This window comes from Pleurodeles waltl, chromosome 4_2 (genome assembly GCF_031143425.1).
Source record: "Pleurodeles waltl isolate 20211129_DDA chromosome 4_2, aPleWal1.hap1.20221129, whole genome shotgun sequence".
Classification (NCBI taxonomy): Eukaryota; Metazoa; Chordata; class Amphibia; order Caudata; family Salamandridae; genus Pleurodeles; species Pleurodeles waltl.
Window position 1 is genome coordinate 618933382 of NC_090443.1, and position 24727 is coordinate 618958108.

At 38.9% G+C, this 24727-nt stretch overlaps 1 protein-coding gene across 5 annotated transcripts in view; it reads right to left on the minus strand.

The window, feature by feature from the left end:
• COL11A1 (collagen type XI alpha 1 chain) overlaps positions 1–24727 on the minus strand; it is a 360373-nt gene that overhangs the window by 132229 nt on the left and 203417 nt on the right. For all 5 annotated transcript variants that reach the window (XM_069232190.1, XM_069232193.1, XM_069232189.1 and 2 more), the window contains 3 exons: positions 10502–10555; positions 7741–7848; positions 2868–2921 (listed from right to left, as the gene is read on the minus strand). In XM_069232190.1, the coding sequence (XP_069088291.1) occupies positions 2868–2921; positions 7741–7848; positions 10502–10555 (216 nt within the window). The remainder of the gene's footprint in view (positions 1–2867; positions 2922–7740; positions 7849–10501; positions 10556–24727) is intronic.

Below are 24727 nucleotides of genomic sequence, written 5' to 3' on the forward strand. Positions count from 1 at the left end.
ATACGCCCAACCCACCCCATGACAAATGTGGTGGGTGACTGTGTAACAGGAAATGTACCAAGTTATATCTGCACCTGGGCAAACAAGACCGAAGTTGATTTTGATCTTGTTTATTAATTTATTTTGTCTATGTACTAAGAAGTTTAGACATGCGTTTTCTCAGCTTTTCAAATGTAAAATTTGGGATTATATTTGACACAAAAAATATTTGTTATTTTTTTTTTAATAAGAAATACAACAAGTTAACATATTTTATAACAATGGACCTTTTGCAGACTATGGATTGTGTATTACAATAATTACGGCACACAGAAATCAACTTATAAACAAACAATAGTGATTTCTGTGTCTTTAACAATTGTTCCACAATCTATTATTTTTCATTTTTGCTCTCGTACAAAAACATTACTGTAATATGGACTGTGGCCAAAGTAGATTGGACAATTCTGTTTTACAGATCAGTACACAATGACTTTGCAGTCGTTCTTTCTCTATTGCATGGTTGCTCTAATATTGCTCCTGGAATTCTTTGTAAATCTCCAGAAAGGCGGACATCTACTAAACAGTAATGGGAAATATACTCTTGTGACTTTATTAATCCAGGCTTTTGAATAAGACTTTCAGTATTATTAGTCAACCTCTTCACATTGTAATAAGATCTCTCACTCTCATAATATGGGTCCACACATTTGGAATAAAACTCAGAAATCATTTTCATTCAACATGATGTTATATTCAGTCTCGACTATGTGTGGCCTCTCAGATTGGCCTTGCCTTTGCAGTGTATAATGATTGACAAGACAGCCAGACCTAGCTGCCATATCTATTTAATGTCATTTTGCTTGTAAGCTAGTAAATAGAAGCAGAGGCAGCTTAAATTCCCACTCATAATCAAACGTATTTATCATACAATGACTCAGACAAGTCCATAACAATTCATCAGTGCTCACAAAATGCTTCAGGACATAGCGCTCTATGAACAAATTGATAAATGAAATTCTGGTCTGCAACATACATATGTATGCAATTCACTCTACATATACTGGTGCATGGGAATATTACCTAACGTGTGTGCATTTGTTACCATCAAACTTACCAAGGGGGATTGAGCTGGAGAGAGAAATTAGAAGGCACAGAAATATGGTGTTTGTATCAAAGAAAACTTCCTAAAGCAAGGAATTTAGTATCTTACACACTCACTTTACAAATTTCGGATGGTCAGTTTATATATGGCCTCCAAACGTTTTGTAGCCAAGTTAGGATAAAAACATAGAACTTGAATGTTCAATAAATATAATAAGTAGAAGACGATAGGCAAACAACTGCCCCCTTCATCAATGTTGATAGTTCTCTCAACTTGTGTTTGCCTTTCATTGGTTATATCATACTATGGAACGCTTTTACCAAAGAAAAAGCGAGTTGTTGAATAGAACTAGAGGAAAGACTAATGAATGAGGTGTAGGAAATCAAAGGACCATACTAAAAATATGTGTGTGTTTGTAACGTTTACTGCTAGTGATACTTGCAGTTATCTCTACAGTGATTCAGCCCTCAAATTAGGTGCTGTATTTCAGTGATTGTTCTAACTGAACTAGAACAAACGATTTCAAACGTGCTCGAAAAAGCAATCGCTATTCTAATCAATGTATTCCATTTCTGCTCTAATACCGCACATTTTACTGTTCTCCTGAACGTGTAATACATAGTACATTTTCATGATAAATGGCACATGTAGATTGGGTGCAGATTACAGAAGTATTCCCTGCCACCCCATCATTGGACAGTTTGAGTGCCATCCAATTCATTTATGCCAAGTTCTCCACTGGAGTGCTGGGATGAAACATGTATGCTCAGCACGTGAGGCAGGGTCACAGATCTCGCCCCTCTGGCAAGGCTGATCTGTTGGAGGTGGCCCTGGGGTATCCCACACACTCTTGCTTTGTCTTTGAGGGTCTAGTGGGTGCTTAAGAGAAGTTGAAGGAAGATGTACTCTAATATAGAATATTTTCTCAAGGGCTGCATTGGCTCTGTTATGACCAAGCAGAGTTTTACAATTGATATTATGGTTCGGAAATTTGATAAAGCAATCTACCACTGGCACACTTCTTCTTTTGCATAGTGGCGGTCATTGAGTTTCACTTCACCTTTTTCAAAACTTTCTGCAATTTCGTTTCCATGAATATTTAGAAATGCAAACATGTCATGTCCACTGGAATTCCCGTTACTGCTATTTGACGAATATGATACCAGTGACTCAATCTACTAAGGCCTAGGAAGCCTTAGCTTTCTCTGCACGTAAAAGGGGCATTTGGTACCTTTTATATTTCTTCTAAGATAATATTCACAAGCTCAAACTATTAGCGATTTTTCCAATTTGATTGGTATGCCTTTTTGAAGAAGCTACCTAATGTGTTCCAAACATGACTTATTTAAAAAAAAAAAAAAAGTGTTGTCTTTAGTAGTTTGAATTTCAGCATATCTGCGCTCGTGGTGAGCAAAATCAGTCAGCATGGTCATTGAAAACACACGAAGGGGACGTGTAATTGGGCTCCTTGCGTTCTAGTGTAAAATACCCACCATTGGAAACAAAAATTGATTGAGTGGGTGAAACTGCATAAACACTTTGAAAGTGTAGTTCACATGGAGATTTTCCACAGTGGAGAGGAATATGTATTATTTCCATACAAGCTCTTGGTGCAATTCCTGATGAGGTTAAGTACTCTAAAATTCTGTGTTTTCCAGCTACACCAGCAATTTGATGTTTATTTGTATTCCTCTGGTATTGACAAAGTGTATTATAGAGAAGGTTTGATTATGAATCAGATAATGTCAATGAGAAATAATTCACAAACAAGATTATAATGTACCTTTGGACCTTGTCTTCCTGGATATCCTGGCAACCCTGGGACACCGAGTTTGCCCTGTGGAACAGTAAAAGAAAGACAAGGGTGAAAAACAATTTAATCGCACCACGAGGTGAATGAGATATGCAATAGAATATTCATTGACAATGTCTGAGCAGAGAAGCAGAGCAACGTCCTATAATGGAAACGATTATAGAACCATGCTACATCATATGACCATGGGACAAAGTTTTATGCGTGCAGCACAATCTGTTCTTTGCAGAGTACAATCGTGCCCTATGCCAATGGTTGCACATATTGTGCTGTCAATCTCAGAAGTGATGTACTCTTCTACTGAGATGTATATTTCATGGACGGATTCGGGTACAATGTCCACAGCTGAATATCTGATATTTTTACTGGCAAGATCCGAATGTTGCTCACTACAGAGTAAGATGCAGTCTGAGACTTTCTTCTCTCATCCATACTCTAAGGCGTCCCAGTAAATGTGAGGGTCTTGTGTGAGCAGCCAATAAGACCTGCTGTAAGGGAAGTGTTTGTTCAGGAGCACTCCAAGTATAGATCCTCAGTCCAGATCCACTAATAAAATTAGTTGTCTTGAAAAACCAGTGTATTAAGATTCTAACTTTACTACTATTATTTGGACCTAGCACAAAGCCAAAGGAAATCCATTTAATTTCATAATAGCCACCATAGTGCTTGTTAAAAACTAATAGCTGTTAGGAAAAGATATGTCTTGGCAGGATATTGACCTGTGGGTAGTAAATGTGAGGTGGGTGACTTTTGCTGCTGCCATGTGGGGTGACGCAACAATGTGGCAATTTGGAATAGGGCTGACCTTACATGGTGAGAGTGAATGACTCTGTCACTCAGACCCACCAATAGGGAATTGTATGCTACCTCCAGGAAAGGAACATCATATTGCATTTTTCCCCTCTGTACCCCTACCTACACAGGAAAGTTAAAAATAAAACGTACCAGCATTCCAAGCTAAATGGTTATAACTCCCTGGAAGCAAGGAAGACAAACATTTACAAATTAAATACCCCATCTCAATAGACATCCTCCAGGAGAGCAGTCAGTGAGTTCCAGGACGCAATAGGCATGTTTGGAAACTCCTGATTTGGGCCATTCCAAGAAGAGAGGGTCAGCAACAATGGAAGCCCTAGCTCTCCCAAAAGAATTGTCTTGGGCACACTTATGTGCAGGAGGTGAGTTACAAGGGAAGCAGAGGGCAGTTTCTTGGGCTGTGTCTGATTACGTCGAGGGTTTGGGAGGAGGTTAAAGCCCTGCCCTAATTCTCACTGATCCAAGTGTTTCCCTCTCAGTTACCACAAAATACTTTTTACTTCCATTGCGCACATGGCAGTCTACTAGGGTAAGGGGTGGCAAGGGGCCCAGAACACAAGGTACATATGCCCAGAGAGCTAGTTTCACTGATGTGTGTTATATGTATTGGAAGAGAATTGTGTTGCATTGGCCTCAAGGAGAGGACACGTCATCTCTGTGATTACGTGAGACAAATTGTGTAGGGGTTTACCATTTGGAAACCACCACCATCCTGCATCCACTAGTGCAGGAAACTGTAATTTCAGAGTGATGGTGTGAGACTTATAACAGTAGCTGAAATACATTTCACAATGGCTTTTCTCACAATTGCCACTGGAAGGCTAAATGGCCATGTATTTCTAAACCTAATTATTTGTGTTTAATACAAATGCTTTTTCTATCAAACCCACTGCTTGCTGGCAAGATAGCTACCATGCATACAGTGAGCCTCATACAAGTGTGAACATTGAGAAATTAAGTTACACTACTCATTAAGACAATTGGTTCATCATGAAAGTCACATATTTGCCTGGCTACCATCCTGACTTCTATGCATAGTTTGCCTTATTATGTGACAGCATGACATATTTCTGATTCTGTGCACCTATTACAAATACTTAATATACCATGTAATGTAGCATTATCTCACTTGCAAAAACTTTTATGCTATCTCAAAGCCTCCGCTCGATAAACTCCTAAAACCATGTATGAAAATTGACCTTAACTTACGACGTTTGATTGTCTCTCTCTTTCATTCAAATGACCTCCCCTTTCTTTTTATCATCTTCATGCCATCTCTCACTGAGTATAACTTACTCTTAGTCACAAGGATATCTTCCCTAACATCTAGTATATTATTTCTGCAAATTGGCCATACATCATTTTATAGATCATAATCTCTCCTTTTTTTGACTCTCAGTGCATCCTACAATGTCTTTCAGCTTATCTATTCATTCTATCATCCACTTGCTTGAAATCACACAGAAAATGGTAATGATCACATCTAACTCCTATTGATTTAACCTACCACGAAGAAACTGGAGCAAATGCATTGAGTGGTTAGTTGAGGGTGCAAGCCCAATCTTACTAACCAACAGTTACCAAAACCACTGAAGATAGCCAGTAAGCATGGGTTCTGGAGTAGTGAGTAACGTACCATAAAGCATTTCAATGCCTCATCAGCTTTAGGAAGCTCTCTTCAAATGCAATATAATACAGTATATTTACTGAGTATACAGATATTTAAACCCAAACAGTCTAATTGCTTTCTGAATTTCAAAAGATCCATGGAGTTCTGAACTGTGCCACTCAGTACCTTGTTTTACAATTAAATGTTCTTCTCTAACGTTTAATTTCTCACATTGATAGGTACAAATAAATTATTGTGAAGTTATTGAACTGCATAACAAAGTTACAGCTAGAAGGATACTATCCTTCAAATAGAAAGTAAAAGAAACACTTTTCATAGTGGCAGATCTAATATATGTCATGAATAAGACTTTTATAAACAAATAATCATATTTTTGTACTAAAACAGAAATACAGGCCAAGAGTAATCAGAAAAATCAGTTTGTGCCATGACACAGTGACTTAATTGAACTCCTAAGATTTAGGAGAGCATATGCAGAATATCGTAGATAATCTTACATTCGTTTTCAGAATATTAGGTAGCACCTTGATGATTATTCTAGAAATAGCTGCACAAATATGAGTGATAAACATCTCTCTCATGATGGTAACACCATACACTCCTAAAATGCAGTGCATTCTGCTCCAAATACTAACAATAAGAGATTAAAAGAATTAGAGCTCTTTTCCCTAACCCTAAGCAATTATACTTTGCTGGTCAACATGTACAACCATGTCTTAATGCATTAATTACATTTAGCCTTAATCTGAATATAAGAAAATGCATTCATATTTTTTAGGAAAATTAGATGTTGAATATGAGTGTTGTTTCTGGTTATCAAATGAAGGGGCAGCCTCTAGCATAGCCCTATACAAAATAAGAAGTTAATGGTCCTCTAAACATGAAAGGTGGCATCAAGGCTGTATTAACATTCAAATAGTCTGTCTACCACTCAGTATACTAGTGTTGCAAGCCTCCACTAAGCCATAGGTGCTTTATTTAATCCAGGGCTATGGATTAAATGGAAAGGGCTGATTGGACATTCTTGTATAGAGACCCTCTACTCTCACTGTAAATGAGCTCAGCTTTTTTAAATGTAATGAGTATTTTATGATGATCTATCTGCCACAAGAGAAGGCTTCCTTGCCTCCAAAGTAGTAGACTTGAAACTGTAAAAAGATCTTGAAAAATAGAGTTAGGTTCAGAAAAAAGGCTTGAAGGGCTTGACAATAGATCATATCTAGGAATGCATATTATCTGTTGACGAATATTGTGGATTTAAATGGTAAAAAAATAATCTTATTATTTATCACCTGCAGAATTTGAGACTCCAGTGGTGTCAGTAAAAAGTTATTCAATATTGCATTGCTACAGTTGTCTGTTTTTGTATTTCTTTACAGGGCATCGTGGTGCCCATGAACAGCCTATGATGCAGATTTTCTAAACAAGGGGCAAAAAAGAGGTCCAAACCCCTACTGGGAACATAAAATTATATGGAGGCCCCTAGGCTGTGGCACTCTTCAAGCATCCATTACCCTCAGGAAACAGCTGATTATCTAAAAAATAGTAGTGTTGGATTTATTGCCTGAGATGAAGCTTCATTAAATACACCATAAAGAGACTCTATTGAGTTTTCCACACACTCAGAGAGACAGCATTGGACTGGATTAACTATGGTTTTGCAAGTGTTCAGGCACATGTTTAAGACCTCTGAATTGTCTCCCCATTATTCTGTGCATTTTCCTATATCTCAAGGCACTTTGAGAAGATAATTGTGCTTTTAGTTTCCCCAACTTTATTATTGTACCTATATCTGAATGATAAAACCAGCCTCCTGACACCATACATCTCATTTAGTTGCCCAATTTCCTTGTCCTAGTTCTCTTTTGTTGTATAAATGTACAAGTAGACCATCCATTCCTGGCCCAAGAAAATTTTCTAGAGTGGAATACTGCAAGGGTGTTCTGTTGACGCTGTCCACCCAAAACATTTGCTGCACCTCCTATCATCTCCTCCCAATCTTGAGAGAAGCAGAATTCACATGTTCATAGTATTCTAAAACAAGAAAAATTAGGGAAGTTAGGGTCTTCCCACTATTTCAACATACTCATAGAAAATTGGTTCCAATTCAGTTCAACTGCCAAATTGTCAATAACTAAACCACAACTGGATGCACACTCTGAAGAACCTCTACATTGATAGATGGTTCCAGCTAAAAATGGTCACTTTGTGAGTGATGATTAAATGCCAATCTGTCGATCCGAGGGCCAAATTCAATAAAAAGCAATTCTACCTCATGTCTAATGAGTGTATGGAAATAGATTATCTCTCAATGCGCATCCATTAGCTGAATTCATTTTACTTGTATTTCAGTATATCAACAGGCTACATTGATCCTAATAATTTTAAATCACTTACCTTCTCACCAGCAAGACCTGGACCACCCGCATCTCCAGTTGGGCCTGCTCTACCTTTTGGACCCTCTGGACCATCTTCACCTCGTGGACCAAGTGTTCCAATTTCACCCTTAAAAGCACAACAGTGATCACCAACTTCAGACAAACCTATTCTTCAAGTAAGTTATATTCAGATATATTGCTTCATATTATAATATATTTTTTTCATTCACAAGGTCATGTGCACACCCTGGACAACAGACACATATATAAAACAGGACCATATGTTTAGTAAAGTGGTGGCCCGTATGTTAACACGGGTATTTCTTAACCTGACAAAACTAGAGGCTTCATCTTATGCCTCATTGTATACACCTTCCAATGCCTTCATGAGCTCAAAACAAAGTTTACATTTTGGACCTTCCATACCTCTACCCTCATTAGAATTCATCTTGTGGGCCTGTGAAATTAGGAATTGAGAAGGAAATGTTATGAGCCCACAAGTTACAACTAAAATTTAATTGACTGTTAAAGGAGGGTTCACTGTTTCAAGGATATGTAGAGAGTGTTCCAAAATGGTAGAATTAACATTATTTTTTACCTCTATGATTTCATTACGACGTACATTTATTTCTTTTCATCTAAATACCTTAATTTGTGGGCTGTTAGTATCACATAAGAGACTTTTCTCCTAAAGGTCCCATACTATGTGAGCTGCATAAAATAGAATATTATAATTGACCTTCACAAGTTATAGAACTAAATCTTATCAAAATAAACTTGTCTTTTAATTTGAGGCTATGACATTTTAAAATACCTGAAGGAATTAAATTTACCACATGAGTACTCTGATCCAGATAAAGAAGAACGCTTATCAACACGATGTGTTGGTCATAGATCTGGTATACGATTCCTCTATTATGTTGGCCTCTTGCTTATACAGATTTTTAAGCTCTTTGGTGTGGTATGATAGGCATTTATTATACTCATTTTATTGTTCTAGACCCAGTATTGGCCATTATAGTCTTTGATTTAGATTATGCACAATTTTTTACCAGCTGTCCAAGAACTGACAACATCTTCTCTGTGTTATGTTAACAGGGTGTACAGGACGAAAAGTGGATATTCATTACAAAACCACTTTCTGGTGAGACTCATTTGATATTACTCATACCAAGAAGAGATCACAGACCCAAAGCTGGCCACCTTTGTGTTTGCTGATAATGGTTCTATAATTTGCATTCACAATTTTATTTCGTGTCTATAAGGTGGTATAGGCCAGGCCAAACACTTCTTCCAAGATTATCTAATATGTAGACTTGCAAATACAAATTCAGGTTAAAAAACTTTCCAGACATCCACAATGTACAAGATAATATTAAGTAAAATAGTATTTAAGATCTGAACTTTTGCAGTTCAGATCCTAAATATAACCACCAACACTCTTCTGAGATTCCCAATGTAACTTAGAGCTGACATTTTAGAACTTGTTATCTGTGATTGTGAGCATTCATTCTTTTGATTAGGTCAGTTTGGACTTCAACCTGTCCTCAGTCAGTGCTCATTTATCTTCTAGGGAAATATGTTGCGGTCTTTCAACTACTAAGCTTAGTTCTGCTATTGCTATGGATTACTGCCAGAGAAAGTTAAAAATCATGGTAATGGCAATACATGTCCAGCATCATGCAATATAATATGTACAGTTCAAACAGATGTATTTAGCAATTCTTTATTTCTTCCACCAATCTATTAGTTCTTAGCAAGATACATGTTCCTAGAATTAATAGTTCTTGTGCAGAAGGATGATTGCTAACAGAATTATAAGCTCTGCCCTCATTTTCTCTAAAACTCTCCCATGCCTACATTATATACTCCACTGAGATATTAACCCTTTAACATAATGTGCTACTACTTAGGGCCTGATTTAGATAATGGTGGATGGGTTACTCCGTCACAACAGTGACAGATATCCCAGCAGCTGAAATCTAAATTCCATAGGAAATAATAGGATTTAGATTTCGGCAGATGGATTATCCGTCACCGTTGTGACAGAGTAATCCATCTGTCAATATCTAGAACAGGCCCTTAGTAACCAACCAGATATACAGAATGTGACATAAACATGTAGTTTGAGTTGTAGCTTAAATTAGAAAATGAGAATCAAGTGATCCATCCTGTTAACCAGTACTAGTTTTTTGTGAATTCCTTTAACACAAAGCTCTGGCATTTTTAACTTGTTCTGATGCAATTGTAACCATCAATGAGTGAGTAGTATCTAGGTGACAATCTGCTTATTCTACCTATCAATATAAATGAAGAAAGGCTAAGGATTATGAATGACATCTAATTTTTTTATTCCCATTCACTAAACTGCATTTTGTACGAAAATGAAAGCTGAAACATGAAATTAAAGTAATAATTCCTCCTAAAAATGCTTTACATTTTTTAGAATGAATGTAAACTTTGTAATTTTTTTTTTATTGTAGTTTCATGATAATAGCCTCCATTAACAAAAATATGTATAATGTGTCTAAAATAGGTACATCAAGGTCCTATCTATTGACTGATGTCTCCAATTCTGCCTATGTATAAGACAGTTCAGGAGTGCACTGTGGTACAAAAGTTACATTGCATACAAAAACAAGTAGCACACATCATTGTTTTCACCAGAACACTTGATTCAATACTACTGTAAATCATTGAAAATGTACTAATATATTTCAGCACCTGATTCTAATAGTTGGTTTGGCTAAAAATAACACTTATCAGCTTGCTTTACTTACCCTGTCTCCTTTAATGCCCATGTCTCCTTTAAATCCTGGGAAACCATCTTCACCCTGTAAAAATAGAACATGAAAAATGACTTGTGTTTGAAACATATATCTAGTATGTACACAAGATGACTATTATTAAATTATGTTGCAGTAATGTGGGATTGCAGGTGCATATAACTAAAAGTTTTACAAATGGTATGATTAGAACGGCATACTTATTTTTTTTAAACCAATTCTAGACATTGCACAAGAGATCAATGATAGTTTGTGTCCCTAGAGAAACATTTGTAGATATGAGAAATGGACAGAATAACTAAAGCAGTGAAAGCCATTTCTTTTTTATAGGTATCTATCCATGGTGAATGCAAAAACAATGCACCTATAATACACCATGGGCAAGAGTGACATTGATCTGCTTAGGATCTCACACAAACTTGCAATTTATGTCAAACTCACAAAACCATACCACCTTGAAAACACTTGTAGAGTTAAAATGTACACAAACAAAATGTTTTATATGTTCAATGCTTATAGTAGGAAATTGAAAGACACCACCTCAAATTTTATGTGGGTGAAGGAGAAGACGTTTCCTAACAGAGAAAATAAATGTTCTCTTGGAGAAAAAAGGAACAATACAGTGCAAATGCACTGTTCTGCCCAGTCTTAACAAAACATATTTTTCATTGCACAATGGATTTCCAACTGGCTTTGGGTGAGGGTCCTTAAATATTTTCCTAATAAACTACAAAATGTATAATTATGGAATTACAAGGCAGACAATTCAAAAGCATGGACATCCCTGGATAGCGCATTTTTTGTACATAATAGTGCTGGTTTATACATAGTTTATAGACTAAAAAAAAACAATACTTATTTCATTCATGGAATATTTTAAAGGAAACTTGGCCAATGAATAGGCATGCCTTGTGAATCTGCTTCTGGAATGGTAGCAAGTGGTCTATTGAAAGGTTCTGTTATGCTTGTGCTAATATGACTGCAGTCTTTGTCTTGTTGCATTTGACATAGATTCAGGCTACTTAGATCTTAGTGGCATGTGAGCAGACAACAGGTGTCAAGCTGTTTCTGTCTTCTACAATCAGAATGATGCATTGTCAACATACACACCAGACTTACTTAAGGGTTGCATTCTTATAAAAATGAACACAATGGGGAATTTGACAAAGAAAGCAACTTCTTAGAAACAAAATTGCTTACATGTAAAATAGTGAAGGTTTTTGTTGATGTTTCTAAGTAATACCAACATATTTACCAATAGCGGCTGTGGTAAATATATAGGTGAATAATGTTCTAGACAAACTCTAATGTAATTGATGTTATTTGTACTTGTAAGAACGTTGGATGAATGAAAATGATTGTCGATATATAAAGTGTCTTAGTTGTTCGACTAAAATCATACAGCTATCCCCACTAATAACTGTAAATGAGAAGTTGAATTTGCAGGTAGATTAGATATCATCTTGTAATGCAACATTGGCAAACTTGAATTTTCCATTCCTTTTCTATGAATGCATTTCTAGATCAGTTTTTCCATTTTCTTGGACTACAAACTATTTGCGTACATCTGAGTCAGTAACTTTAAAGCAAGGGAAATAAGAGTAATGTATGCTGAGTATGTAGGATATGATTGGACAGGAAACTTTAATATCTTTAAGTATGTGGCTGTGTCTGAAAATACATACGCAGGGGATTGGAATAATTAGGAGTACATTAAACCACTTAGAAGGTGACATCAAATCTGTGAAACAGAATGATGAGTGTAATTCTAAGGATAAGAAAACCACATGATAGGAAAATGTCTGCTGGGACACGGTAAAAGTATGCCACTAGTTATATTGCATGATATTATGCCAGGTGGTAATATGTGGTAAAGCAGCAAGTATTCTATAATTCTTTACAAAAAACATAGGGCATTAATGTGTATCGAGGTAGGTTGTTTAACCATTAAATTGCAGCTAGGTAGAATGTTGTTGTATGGATAAAGATCACCATACTTTTTTATATTTTACAAGAGTGCAGATGGGAAATACGTATAAAGGGCAGACCAGCATGAAGAGGGATAGGAAACATCTACTGTCTGAGAGACCTCTGAATGTGCCTGTTAAAGCAAAATTGCCAAAAAATGAAACTAACACGGGAGAGCAAATGCAATAAAAATCTCAGCAGGAGACTGAGAGTTTCAAAATGTGGGCTTTTTTCAAAATAGACCAACATTCAGTAGCTTGTTACTAAGGACTCGTAGTTTGATAGATAAGGAAATTAAGCATGTAAATAAAAACTAATTTATTGGAGATAAAACACTTTCAACCTGCATATAAGCTGAGAATAAAGCCCAGGTCACCTGATGACACAGTCAGCAGCCTACCATATCGACTAGATTTTGTCTCATGGCTGAGTGGGAAAGGGACAGGTCGAGAGATACCTGTGTGTAAGACAGTCCAAATTTCATGTAAAGTCAAATACACTAAGGCCCATATTTATACTGTTTTAGCGCCGCATTTGCGTCGTTTTGTGATGCAAAATCGACACAAACGTACAAAATACAATTGTATTTTGTAAGTTTGCGCCGATTTTGCTTCAAAAAACGACGCAAAGGCCACATTAAAAACGTATAAATATGGGCCTACGAGTGCATGAAAGTGTAGGTTTTCCTGCTTGTGGTGTGGAATTTTTGCGAAAACAGTGCAACTTTCATCAAAATTACAAATTATATGCAAAATCCATTTCATTGGTCCATCTGCATGAAAAATTGTTCCTTATGTATAAAATTCATATAAGGTACAAGTGGGAGACTGGTTCAAGTAGAAAATGTCTCACGTCCGTGGCATACATCAGTTTTAGGGTTCCTGCAAGACATATACTGCTCCAATCTCCTATGGATGAAAATGATGCAAAGAAGTGGAAACAGAGAGAAATAAAAATACGGGAGACATAGAAGTCCTAAAAATGTGGAATTATGCACGATTTTGTGTGCATAACAAAATTCATTAGGACCTATTGGGAATCATGACAGGATTGTCACTGCCTTCCGGTTTCTTTCCTTTTCTTACATCTGTAGGGTCGATTCATGGTGTTATCACAATAAACACATGAAGAATGGTAGACTGGGCACCGACTCTTCATCTGACAGTTTAATGCACGGTAAGTGTTGATGTGAGGAATATTATGAGACATAGCTTTATGACTTTAACATTAGATAATAAGACATCTTTTGCGTCCAACTTTCTATGGAAATCTTATGCTTGGCAAGGACACCATCATCTGTTTCCATTTATTTTAGTTTGTTATAGCTTGAGTACTGAACAGCTGTTTATAATATCAACAAGTCATTGTGAACGTTTTTCTACCGTATTTGAACGGCGATCAACTTCATTATGCAAATTTCATCTGTTATGCATTCTGGTGGTAGTGTTAATTTTCCACTCAAGCTTGTTTTCTTGATTCACGAAAAAAGGTAGGTGGATGAATATCTCTTATTTGCCTAGCCTCAGCAAAAGATAATTTATCATACGACTTTGAACAATCATAGCTTCTCATCCTGCAGGCTGGAGAACTAGTTTGTACCCTTATGTCGATTCGAAAATGCTGTGTGATAGTCCTTTAAAATAAAAAGGGGTGTGTATGGAGTTTCTCCAGCCATACAGAAATCTTATTATGTTTTAAGTAACTGATAATGCAAAACTAGCAATTGGTGCTGTGTTTTAACATGAAATGCATTCTTGAGGCCATCTTGGACAATAGGCCACATTTCTCACTGAATTAATAGTAATAGCAATGCAAACTGCGACTTCTTCTGTTCTGGTCGTTCGCTTTCGTTCTGTCTGATTGCACTATTTTTTTCTGCAAACGGCATGGATTTATGCAACGTGACATAATAAGGTAATTTCAGGAATGTGCTTAACAAGCGTAACACAAAATTACTGAAATTACTTGAGATTATGCTGGCATAACATAAATTTCACCCAAGTATAGTGAAAGCTTGCTTGTTATGGTGAAGTAGTGTCGCCCCATTGGCTTTGCTGCTTCTGGCACAGCGGTGCAGGAAGCGGTGAGGCTGGGCCACACGAGGTGGGATGGGGAGGAGGGGAGAGTGCACATAAGTGCGCATGTTTCTTTAGCAGGCAGTCTGAACACACATGTGCACTCAGGTTTGAGAAACGGCACAGACGCCAGGCTTGTGTCTGTGCAGCAGTGACTGCCACTCAGACCAATCCTGCTGCTTACATGCTATGTTTAGCATGCAAGCAGCACCAGGATTGCTGAGGAGCCTGAAAAGGTGTCCCGGCGAATGCTGGGACACCACATCGACAAAAGAGGAGTGACGAACGAGGCTGTGGCATCCCTGAAGTTAAGTTTACTTTCTTTTATTTTATTTTTGTATTTTCTCCCCTCATGTCTGCCATATTTGTGATTGGCAGCAGCCGCCACTGCTCGTGTTGCAGTTCCAATTCAGTGCTAGCAAGCATGAGGGAAACCGGGTGGAAAGTGTGAATTGCCATAACGTGTTTTGCAGTTCCTGCACTAGTATGAAAAGAGCATGGGCCCTGTCACCCATCCCTCTCTTGGAGGACACTATCACTGAATAGCAGCAACGGCAGCAGCCACTCATGCCAGCGGTGGCAGCACGTGTTGCTGCTGTCATTCATTAAAAGCCACTATCGAGGATGTATGGATCTACGGAGACTATCAAGGGACTCTATTCACCTGATGGCTTATGCTTAAGGGTGTCTCTTGCATAAGTGGATGACACAACTAAATGCCACATTTACTCATCATACCGCAGCTTCTTCTGATTTCTGTATTACATCCTCTATATTTTGTTTCTGCAGCTGAGCCTCTAGTAAGGATCATGTTGATGAAGGGCGTACGTAAACTCTTACTGAGTGTAACATGCAATATATTTTTCCAAGTGCATTTGGCAATGCACTTAATGGGCTTGTATTTCAAGATTTAAGTAATCATATTTTTCATTTTTCAGAAGCCCATCATAAACACTTCGCTGTTGTGAATTTATGGTGCAAGGCTTTCTATCAACAACTGCAGGGGTCTGAAACAGAAAGTGCATTAACTTGGCTATCCATCACTGTAACTATTGCAAATTAAATGCGCCTGTTAAATGAGCTGAATTGTCTGAAATATGGGGCTGTTGTGGATTGATTACGCAGGTCAGACAAATCAGTAAGAGATAATTTAACTACCGGATGAGCTTGTCCCACCACCATATTCTGAAAAATGTGCCTATTTAAGTACCTTCTGCTTCTTACAATGCCGGCACGCAGAAGTCGAATTTCTATTTTAAATGCCTGTCTTACAACATTGCGCTTCACAAAGTTAATATTTCAATGCTTAGTATTTAAACTGTTTCATATCAAAATGCATTTTTGTAATCACAAGTACTATAAGCCAACCTGCTAATTTAAATGCTGTTGTTTATCACTTCCCGCAAAAACTTTTATTTGTGCCCTTTACTACTGACCTTTAAACACTGGGACCCATTTAGGAGCATAATGCACGCCCCTACAGCACCTGCAGTGCAGGAGCCCCCCACCCCCACCAGTCTTTCAGTGGTCTCCCTACCATTCAGGCCCCCCATTAAGCGTAAGGCCAATGAAGCAGTGGGGGGGAGTGCTCAACACTCCCCTCGGAGCACATGTGTGTTTGGCCGGCAGTCTCGGGCTGGCCAAACAAGCAAGCGCAGTAGGCTCTCTCCAGCCCAGCAACAAAGCCCAATCCTGACTCTGCTTTGATCAGAGGCATCAGGGTTGTACGCAGGTTAGGATGGGAGCCTATGCCTGCAGCGAGGAGAAACCCGCCCACTCCCCCAAGTGCTGCACCACCCCTTCTGCTTGCCGCGAGCCGATCCTGCTCATACTATCTGCCATTTGTAAAACTGAGGTTAAGATATACTGTACTGATACTCTGCGGCATGTGGAGGTCGAGAATGATGACAGAAGGCATTCTAAGAACTCCCACTCGATTATGCTGGAAGAACTATGGACTGATCGTGTGGACTCTCTCATTCAATCAAAGGAATAGAATCGATTAAAGAACTGTACTTTTCAAGAAATAATTGTAGTGTTTCCGGGACTGGAACTAGAATTCTCTGTTATGATCAGGCCTTCATTAAAATAGACTTTGTGCTGGCAAAGTGAGTAGCTTCCCAAAGGGAGAGAACAAAGGGCCATATTACTCAAAGAACCCTTCTAGTACAAATCCTATCCTAGACGCATGCACAGACTCTCACACTACGGCACAAAGGTGTGTGTGTGGTGCACGGCAGCTGAAATCAATATCAGCGCAGGGTCAGGGGAGGAGAGAGCCATCTCTTCACAGACGTGGCTCTCTCCTGCTTCCTCCCTGTCACGCAGCGCAGTACAGCCTTTTTGGCCACTGTGCTGCATTGCCTTAGTGTACAAAATGGAAACTGAATGAGAAAACACATAATTGGATTCGTTTTTGCAACTGTCCTCAGGGATTCAGTATTAACCAAGCATTAACATAGTAAATATTAATTAATAAATAAAGCTTCCTGCTTGTCCACCTTAAATTGACCAGTTAATGCACTATTCATATCATGGTGTGTTTATCACTGTAGCACGAGCGCCTCCATACCTCTTTGCTTAGAGGATTTAAAATAACATGACTGACTTTCAATCTAAAATTTAGGATCTTAAAACATACCTTGCAATTCTGGTTCTTAATAACGGCATTCATACTTGTGATATTAAAATATTTTACCTCAGTGTAACTTGAAATTCACTTAGTGTAGAAACATTCTTTTATCTGGTCCATGCTGCAAACAGTATGCACACGGTTGAAAAATAATGGCCTTCTGAGATGTGTCAATGCCTACCCATTTTTTTTTCTTAAGTTGCCAGGGGCAGACAGAACTGATCCAGGTGGTTTCAAATGTTGAAAAAATCGTGTAGTAGATTGTGTGAAGTTGGTTTCCTGCAGCAATTCGTGCGTTTAGTTCGCGGCCACATTTTGTCTCCCCGCTTGTTGTTTCAAGTTCTAGCAGATCCCGCAGCCTGCAGGGGAAGCAGCGTGTATTGGCAGACCCTGCTAACATTCCTTAGATAGTCGCTTGACTGCTGCGACCAGGGCACTTCGCTGCAGGTTAGGATGTTATACAGACTTGTATGGGAAAACTCTGTCCGCGTTTCTTGGAATGCGTGAGACAAAGCTAAAAATAATGAGGTTCAAAATGAAGACCAATGTGTCTGCCTTTGTCGCACTAGGCCAAAGCACATACACTTTCTTTGCTGAGGAAATTTTCAATTGTTCTTGTAAAATAAGTAATGTTTTATAGCATCTATTTGCAATGATTCACGCATAATTCATTGCTGCCAACAGTTTTATGAAATACAAATGTGTCCAATTGTAAGATGCTAATTCCTACATACTGAATTATTTAGTCCTTCACAAACTTTTCCTTAGAAATGAACTCATCTCACACCTCTCGTGGTCAATAGCATTGAAAAATATCTTGTGAGAATACCAAAAACAAGCATGGGAAAAAAACAAACACTGAACAAATGGCTTTCTGGAATGAGCAAAACAGGGAACCTAAAGGTTTATGATAATACAACTGAACGTAAAAGTTGTGTACAATCTGCAAAACTTGAACGTGCCCTGCAAGCACCAGACATGTCAGACGTTCTGGCGGGGCTTTGGTAGGCAAACTGAAGCTGGACCCTTGATAAGACGAGGACTTGTTTTAAAGTACTAAAAAGTCCTGCAAGGAAAGAAAACACTGCAAATCCAGCTTCTGTCGCCATCTAGAGGAAATAACATTGTTAGCTGCATTTCCCTTAAGATATAAGGAAACCCTGCTCCAAAATCAGTAAGGAAATCTTGCAGCATGGATGCAAGGACCTCATAAAATTCTGGGGTTAGGGAACAATGACCAGTCAGACTTCCTGATCGGCGACAGGACAGTACTGTAAAATGCAGATAGAGAAAATCAAGAAACTGGAACTAACAGTGAATCTCAAGGGTGAAATCTGCTAAGGAAGGAGTGACTTTCAACAGGTCAGTGCAACAGAACAATTGCATGTTCGTGTGTGAGAGTCAAAGCAACCTTTTAAAATGCACGTAAGGAATCTGAAAACACACTCAATTCAGACTATTTTATACATGATGAGCTGCAATGCCAATGATAATTTCCCATCACATTGTGCAATTATTTTGTTTGCAAATAATGCTACATTAGCAAAGACAGCGCAAATAGTTATCAGGGTTTGGAATGTTTCGAAGGCGGAAATAGCTGAATGCATTAAAAGAGCATTGACCAAGTACATATGATAAGAAACAGTGCAACGTATTTCAGTAAGGGTCTCTACCAGGTTCCCGATTCCTACTCCGTTCGGCCCGCCTCCAGAGTTATCATGACAAGGGGTACAGGCAACTTTGGAGAAGGACACAATGGGAATTTTAGTTGGAACTCATACATATGCGTAATTTATTTTCCCATTCCTTTGGGAATTTCTCATTTCTTTTTATAATACAACCAGAGACTTTTGGCTGTTTCCTACAGCTGAAGTCCTGAGGTGAAATTTCCTTTGTCCAAATTTACCAAGAACTTGTAATTCCCAATTGCACTGCTCACTCTGTTAATAGCCTCATCAGGCGATTAAGGAGCTTTTTACAAGAAGGTTGTGCACTGGTCCAGATGCACCACTTTTCTTGCATCGCCCTTGCCCATCCTACTGACACCATGATTGTGCTTTATTTACAATATGGTGCACTATGGCGATTGTTAGGACTATAGCATTAACATTTTTGATGCTATTGTGGAGCTTTGCTGCACTAGCATAAACATTTTTGAAGCTAGTGCAGAAAAGCACAGGGAGGCCCATTGATTAAAATGATGGAAACAATGGTGCAGTGAAATACTGTAAATTTCACTGTGCCATTTTTTCGGACTTCTCTGCATCAGAACACCCCCCCTTGCATACATTATGCCTGGAGCAGGCATAATGTGGTGCCAGGGGTCACAAAGTGGTGCAATGCAAGCATTGCGCCACTTTGTAAATACAGACCAGGCGAAAGGCCTCCTTAACGTCATCTTTGCGTATAAATAATGACGCAAGGGTGACGCAAGGTGGGGCTAGGGGTTGTAAGTATGCCCCTTAGGGAACTTGTACTTGCATAGATATAGACTGGTTTTGCCTTGTCAAAATACAATTCTGCTGAAAATTGAAGGATATCTTAACTACTTCTAATGCATCAACATTGGCCACATCCTCTGCTTTCCTCCACTTGAACCTCTCATATCCTTTCTGATCAGTCTTTATTCATATTATCGTTATAGTTGTTGGATTAAATATTTGTTGTTTATGCAAAATTCTCAAAGGTTTCTTGTTTTTTTTCTGAAAACTGGGTTTGGATTCCAGAACCAATATATAGTACCTTTATACAAGGCAACTGCTGCTAAAAGTCTAACCATTGCTTGTTTCTAACCCATGAGGAAGCACGGCTTAACAATGTAAAAAGTTTAACATGACCATGCCGTTTATGTTTTTAGGCATGCATTACACCCGACAGTGCCTTTCAGTCACTGACCTGTGATGCACAATGTGCCCACACTTAATAATGGCTGACATCATCACGTGCCAAAAAACGGCTCTGACAAAAATGTTCAAACCCTACAAAACTCCATGAAGGGAAAGGGGTTCCTCAGCATTGCTGAGCTATGGTGGCCAACTCTGCCCCCAGTGAAATGCATGGGTGACACAATGTGCATCCCGGCCCTGGTCCTGCTGCTTTTTGCAACCAAAGTGCAAGTGCGGTGCGATGACATCTGAGCGGATCATTTTCTGTCCCGTTCATGCACACTTTTTCAGGACGTGCTCCGCACACATTGAATCCTGCAAAAAGCGCACACTGGTGTTGTATGGGGCTCTAGGCCTTCATGCTGGAAAGAAATGTGACGCAGACACAGTGGTAGGGTATTACTAACTGGCCTCAGGCACGTGCGCCCGGCACCTTTAATTGGCAGGGTCACCTGACTGGTGACGCCTGTGTTGGGTGGGTGTGGGGTACACATGTAAGACCAGCCCTCAGCAGAGTGGCTGGCAGAAACACTAGAACGAGTCCAGCTAGACTCTACAACTGGCACTATACGCACATCTGCACATATCCTATTCTGCTCCATTAATGTAAATGTTTCCTTCCCTGCTCGGTATGCAATACATTCTGCAGCAGAACGTGCATGCAATGTACACAGTGCTTAGTGGATCATTTTCTGCCCCGCTGCTGCATATTTTGCAGGACGTGTGGCAGATGAGATGCGGGATGGTGATGCACTTTTTATTAGGTTGTCTGTGAGTATCTAATGATCTCATTCGGTACTGCCTAATGGGATTGCTCTTCCTTTGTGCTCATCAATTACAATAGCTTTTAGGACAGTGCATACCTCAAACCCCGCCACACATATTAGTGGAAGAGGATGAAAGCTAACGAACATTGATGCATTTACATGTACCAAATATCCAGAAATCTGATCACTGTCTAAAATTATAATTTACAGCCAAATACTCTTAGCACTGAAATGTACTTAGTAACTGGCTAGCCTGGGGTCTAGGCAAGCATTTCGATTCATGAACAATTTGAAAGTTCACCTTTTACATCTGTTTCTGTCTTCAAGTTCTGAAGCACGCCCTGAACCCTGCTGTTTGATATTTCAGCAATAACGTTTACAGGTCTCCCGAGTACTTGCAGAATTGGCGTAGCAGTCCAAGAAGTGTGAGGCAAAAACACTCCTCCTACTAAGTTGAAACAAGTGGTTTTTAAATCATGTAGTTGAAGATGGGCGTTGATTGGATCTATTTTTTAAACAAGACAGGTGCCAATTTGACGATGTAAATCGTTTGCCTTGCGAGCATGGGAGGCAAACGAACTGGATGCAGATGGCATTTCCATCTTGCTTGCATACGATGGTTTTCTCTGGGGAGGTGGGAGGGTGCATGTGAACCCAGTCGGTGGTAGCGGTGGGCGGATTTGGAAGGAGACTACATTATTATAGATGCTCCCTTGACACGGACTATGCTGAATGCTTAGATCTTCAGCAGGGAGGGGATGACTCGGGCTCAAGGTCAGAGCCTGCCTCGAAAGTGTCTTCAGAATAGAACCAGTTCTGACACAGCTGACACAGGCTCTTCAGTCCGAGACTCTATATCCGAGGCATTTATTCTTGGGTTGTGGAGTTTGAGGACTTACCAGTGCCAAATGTTTGTTTCAAAGCCAAGGAACTTCTGAGACAGTGGGTCACGCATGTTGTCCAGACCTTTCTTAGAGGATTTTCTGGACTTAAAGCATGGCTCTTTCGAGGCGGTCCACTGCCCTGGAGCTTAGAACCTGCTTGATGCCAAGCCCTGGAATGAAGATCCTCGATGTGTGATGTTTGAAAAACTCTGGATGTTACTTGTCCTGGGCGCAGGTTTACATACAGACCCTGACGATGAATGCTCTTTGAATTTAGAGTCATTGGAGGATATATACTCAGGACTCAACACAGAGACCTGAGTGTATCAAAGACAGCTGTGATTTCTCTTTCTACGTATGAAAACATGTATAAGCTCCCATGTTATTTTGAGTACAGCATCTATTGAATAAACACTTTAAACAGATTTCAGGCAATAGCTTGGCCCCAGATTGGGCTTTAACCTTCTCAAATGTTCTGTTGTTGATTATTCATTTTAACGATTCTCCGTTTCCTACGTGTTAATAGGCCTGTTGTTTTAAAACACATCTCTCTGACTACTGATTGAAATGTAATTTGCGTTACTACTGTGCCCTACCATAGTTGAGTTTTAAATCTACTGCAGTCTCCATGATTAGTACTTGACTGCTTGATTTCACTTAATTGTAACACTGATATAATCACAGATTTGAATTCAGTGGGCCCTAAAACAACACAAGCAAACAACTATACCTGCTACAGATGCTGTTCATTAACCACTGACTGCTTTAGGATCCAGAGAAAGGGCCCAGATGTGTTTTCCACTTGCACAAACAGTTTCTCCCTAAAATATACCTTAATGTGAAGGTACAATGTAACTTATGACCCCCTGTGCTCTTTGTTGCATGGAACAATTTAGGGACATGCACAGGACGGACCTGCTATCCACGGCTTACTAATTGGTCCCCATACACTCCCCTACCCATTCCAAGCCTCAAGTTCATGAAAGCAATGGCAGGAGCAGACAGTCAGTGGGTCTACCCACTTCCTATACTTATCACTCGTTGCCCATCCCCTAACCTCTCAGCAGCAGGTTTAACAGGATGTATGTTTTCTATAGTTTCCTCTTCTTTACCGTACCCTCACCACCTCAGCAGCAAACAAAAGGATGTTGAGGAGCCAAAGCTGGGACAAGGGATCAACCCTTTGATGTCATTGGGGAAGAATGATATTTGATGTTATTTTTGCTTCCCCTGGCATGTTAGTGAATCAACATCCTTGGTTCCATACCACAGCCAAATGATTTGAAGCGGTAAATTTAGGAATTCTGAAAGGGTTATTGATGGTATAAATGTTACCCTGATTTGGCAGAGCTCAGAAACAGTTCCCATGGAGGTCGGACTCCAAAAAAGTCGTTTGTTTCCCATGCTAGACTCACCAGCAAACGTTTTTAACCAAGTTCCATTAAAAATGTAATATCTTGTATTGTGCTAATAATATAATCTCACATTTTCATACTGGCCTTAGCATATGGGTTCCTACCCTCAAAATGCTATAGCTGTGGTCTGAGATAAGCTCATTATATGTGGTAATTTGTTCATTTTAACATTTGATTTTGTAAATTATTTGCTGTTGTGATCTATGATGCTGAACATGGAAACATTGCATCTTACAATTAACAATTTACAATCTATTAAGATTCATTACTATTCAGGAATACCTAAGGTATGTGTTTTTGTGCCCCAATTAGTAAAAAATAGTCCTCATTGACTGTAGGCTTGTGTATGATTGAACTCCTCTGTATTCTCCACTTTTGCGCACTAATATAATTTTAATGTTCTTTCATATGTATTATTTGCTAACATTTTTATATCTTAAAATACATATTTTCTGAGAGAATTTCAGGTAAATTGTGAAATTTGCTTAAGCAGTCACCTCCATGAACATTATGAGGACATTATGCCCTTTCATACAAAAGGCAAGTGAGATACCAGCTGTGTTGCCCATAAACTTTCCACAGTAACGGATTGAATGATGCTAGTGCAAAATCCTTAATGTAATTTATTAAGCCACGTGAAGCCATTTTGCATACCTTTGCGTGGTTTAGTTAATACAAAGTGATGCAACGCCTTGTGTTACTTTGTATTCTGTATGGAATATATGGGTGGAGGACGGGCATTTCCTTGCATCCACCCATGTATTTTGACTGAAACCCAGGTTTATAAAAGACATGTAAACAAACCTATGTTTGCACTGAAAGATGTGCGTACCTCAGAGATGTGTAAAAAGGAGCGTGACTTCCTCTTACCTTGTGTGCTGTATTCTGCAGCAGAATGGAAAGAGGAATATGCCTCTTTGGATTGTTTTGTACAGATATGCGTCCCTTCCTGCACAAAAAAAGTCCTTTCCATAATGCAGGCACCATTGCACTATGGTAGCCACTAGGCAGCACACAGTGCACCAACACAGGGAGAATGAGAAATGCTCCTTATCTTTCTAAATATAGAGCATCTCTGATCTCTCCCTTTCATCCAGGGCTGCGCCACAAGTTCCCTTGCTTTACCATGTTGTGATAAATTAAATGGGCCCCTCTGTATTAAACGGTGAAAGTTACATACAGTGTAAGAAAACTAGGGGTTTTCTGTAATACAAAAAAAAAAAAAAAATCAGGATTGAAACAAAATAATGCCTGTGTAATAAAAACAGCCTTGCATCCCTAATCAGCATTGTACTGCTCTATGCTAAAAGGTACTATCCAAAATTAGAAAAGAAAGCTGTTTTACATATGATTTTGGCTTGAGCTCCCAGAGCAAAGTTGTGTCAGATGTTAAAAAAACATAAACGTCATAACTGTTTCCAAAATAATATAATTTACTGCAGTCTTTGTAATTTCACTGATGTGGTACGTACACAATTGGTAAGGCATAGCAATTATTTTTGGAACTAAACTATGCCTGCCACTATTTAAACATAGAGAAGTCAATCTGAGTTTCATTTCTGGACTGTTTTTAACCGCACGCGAGTCCTAATTT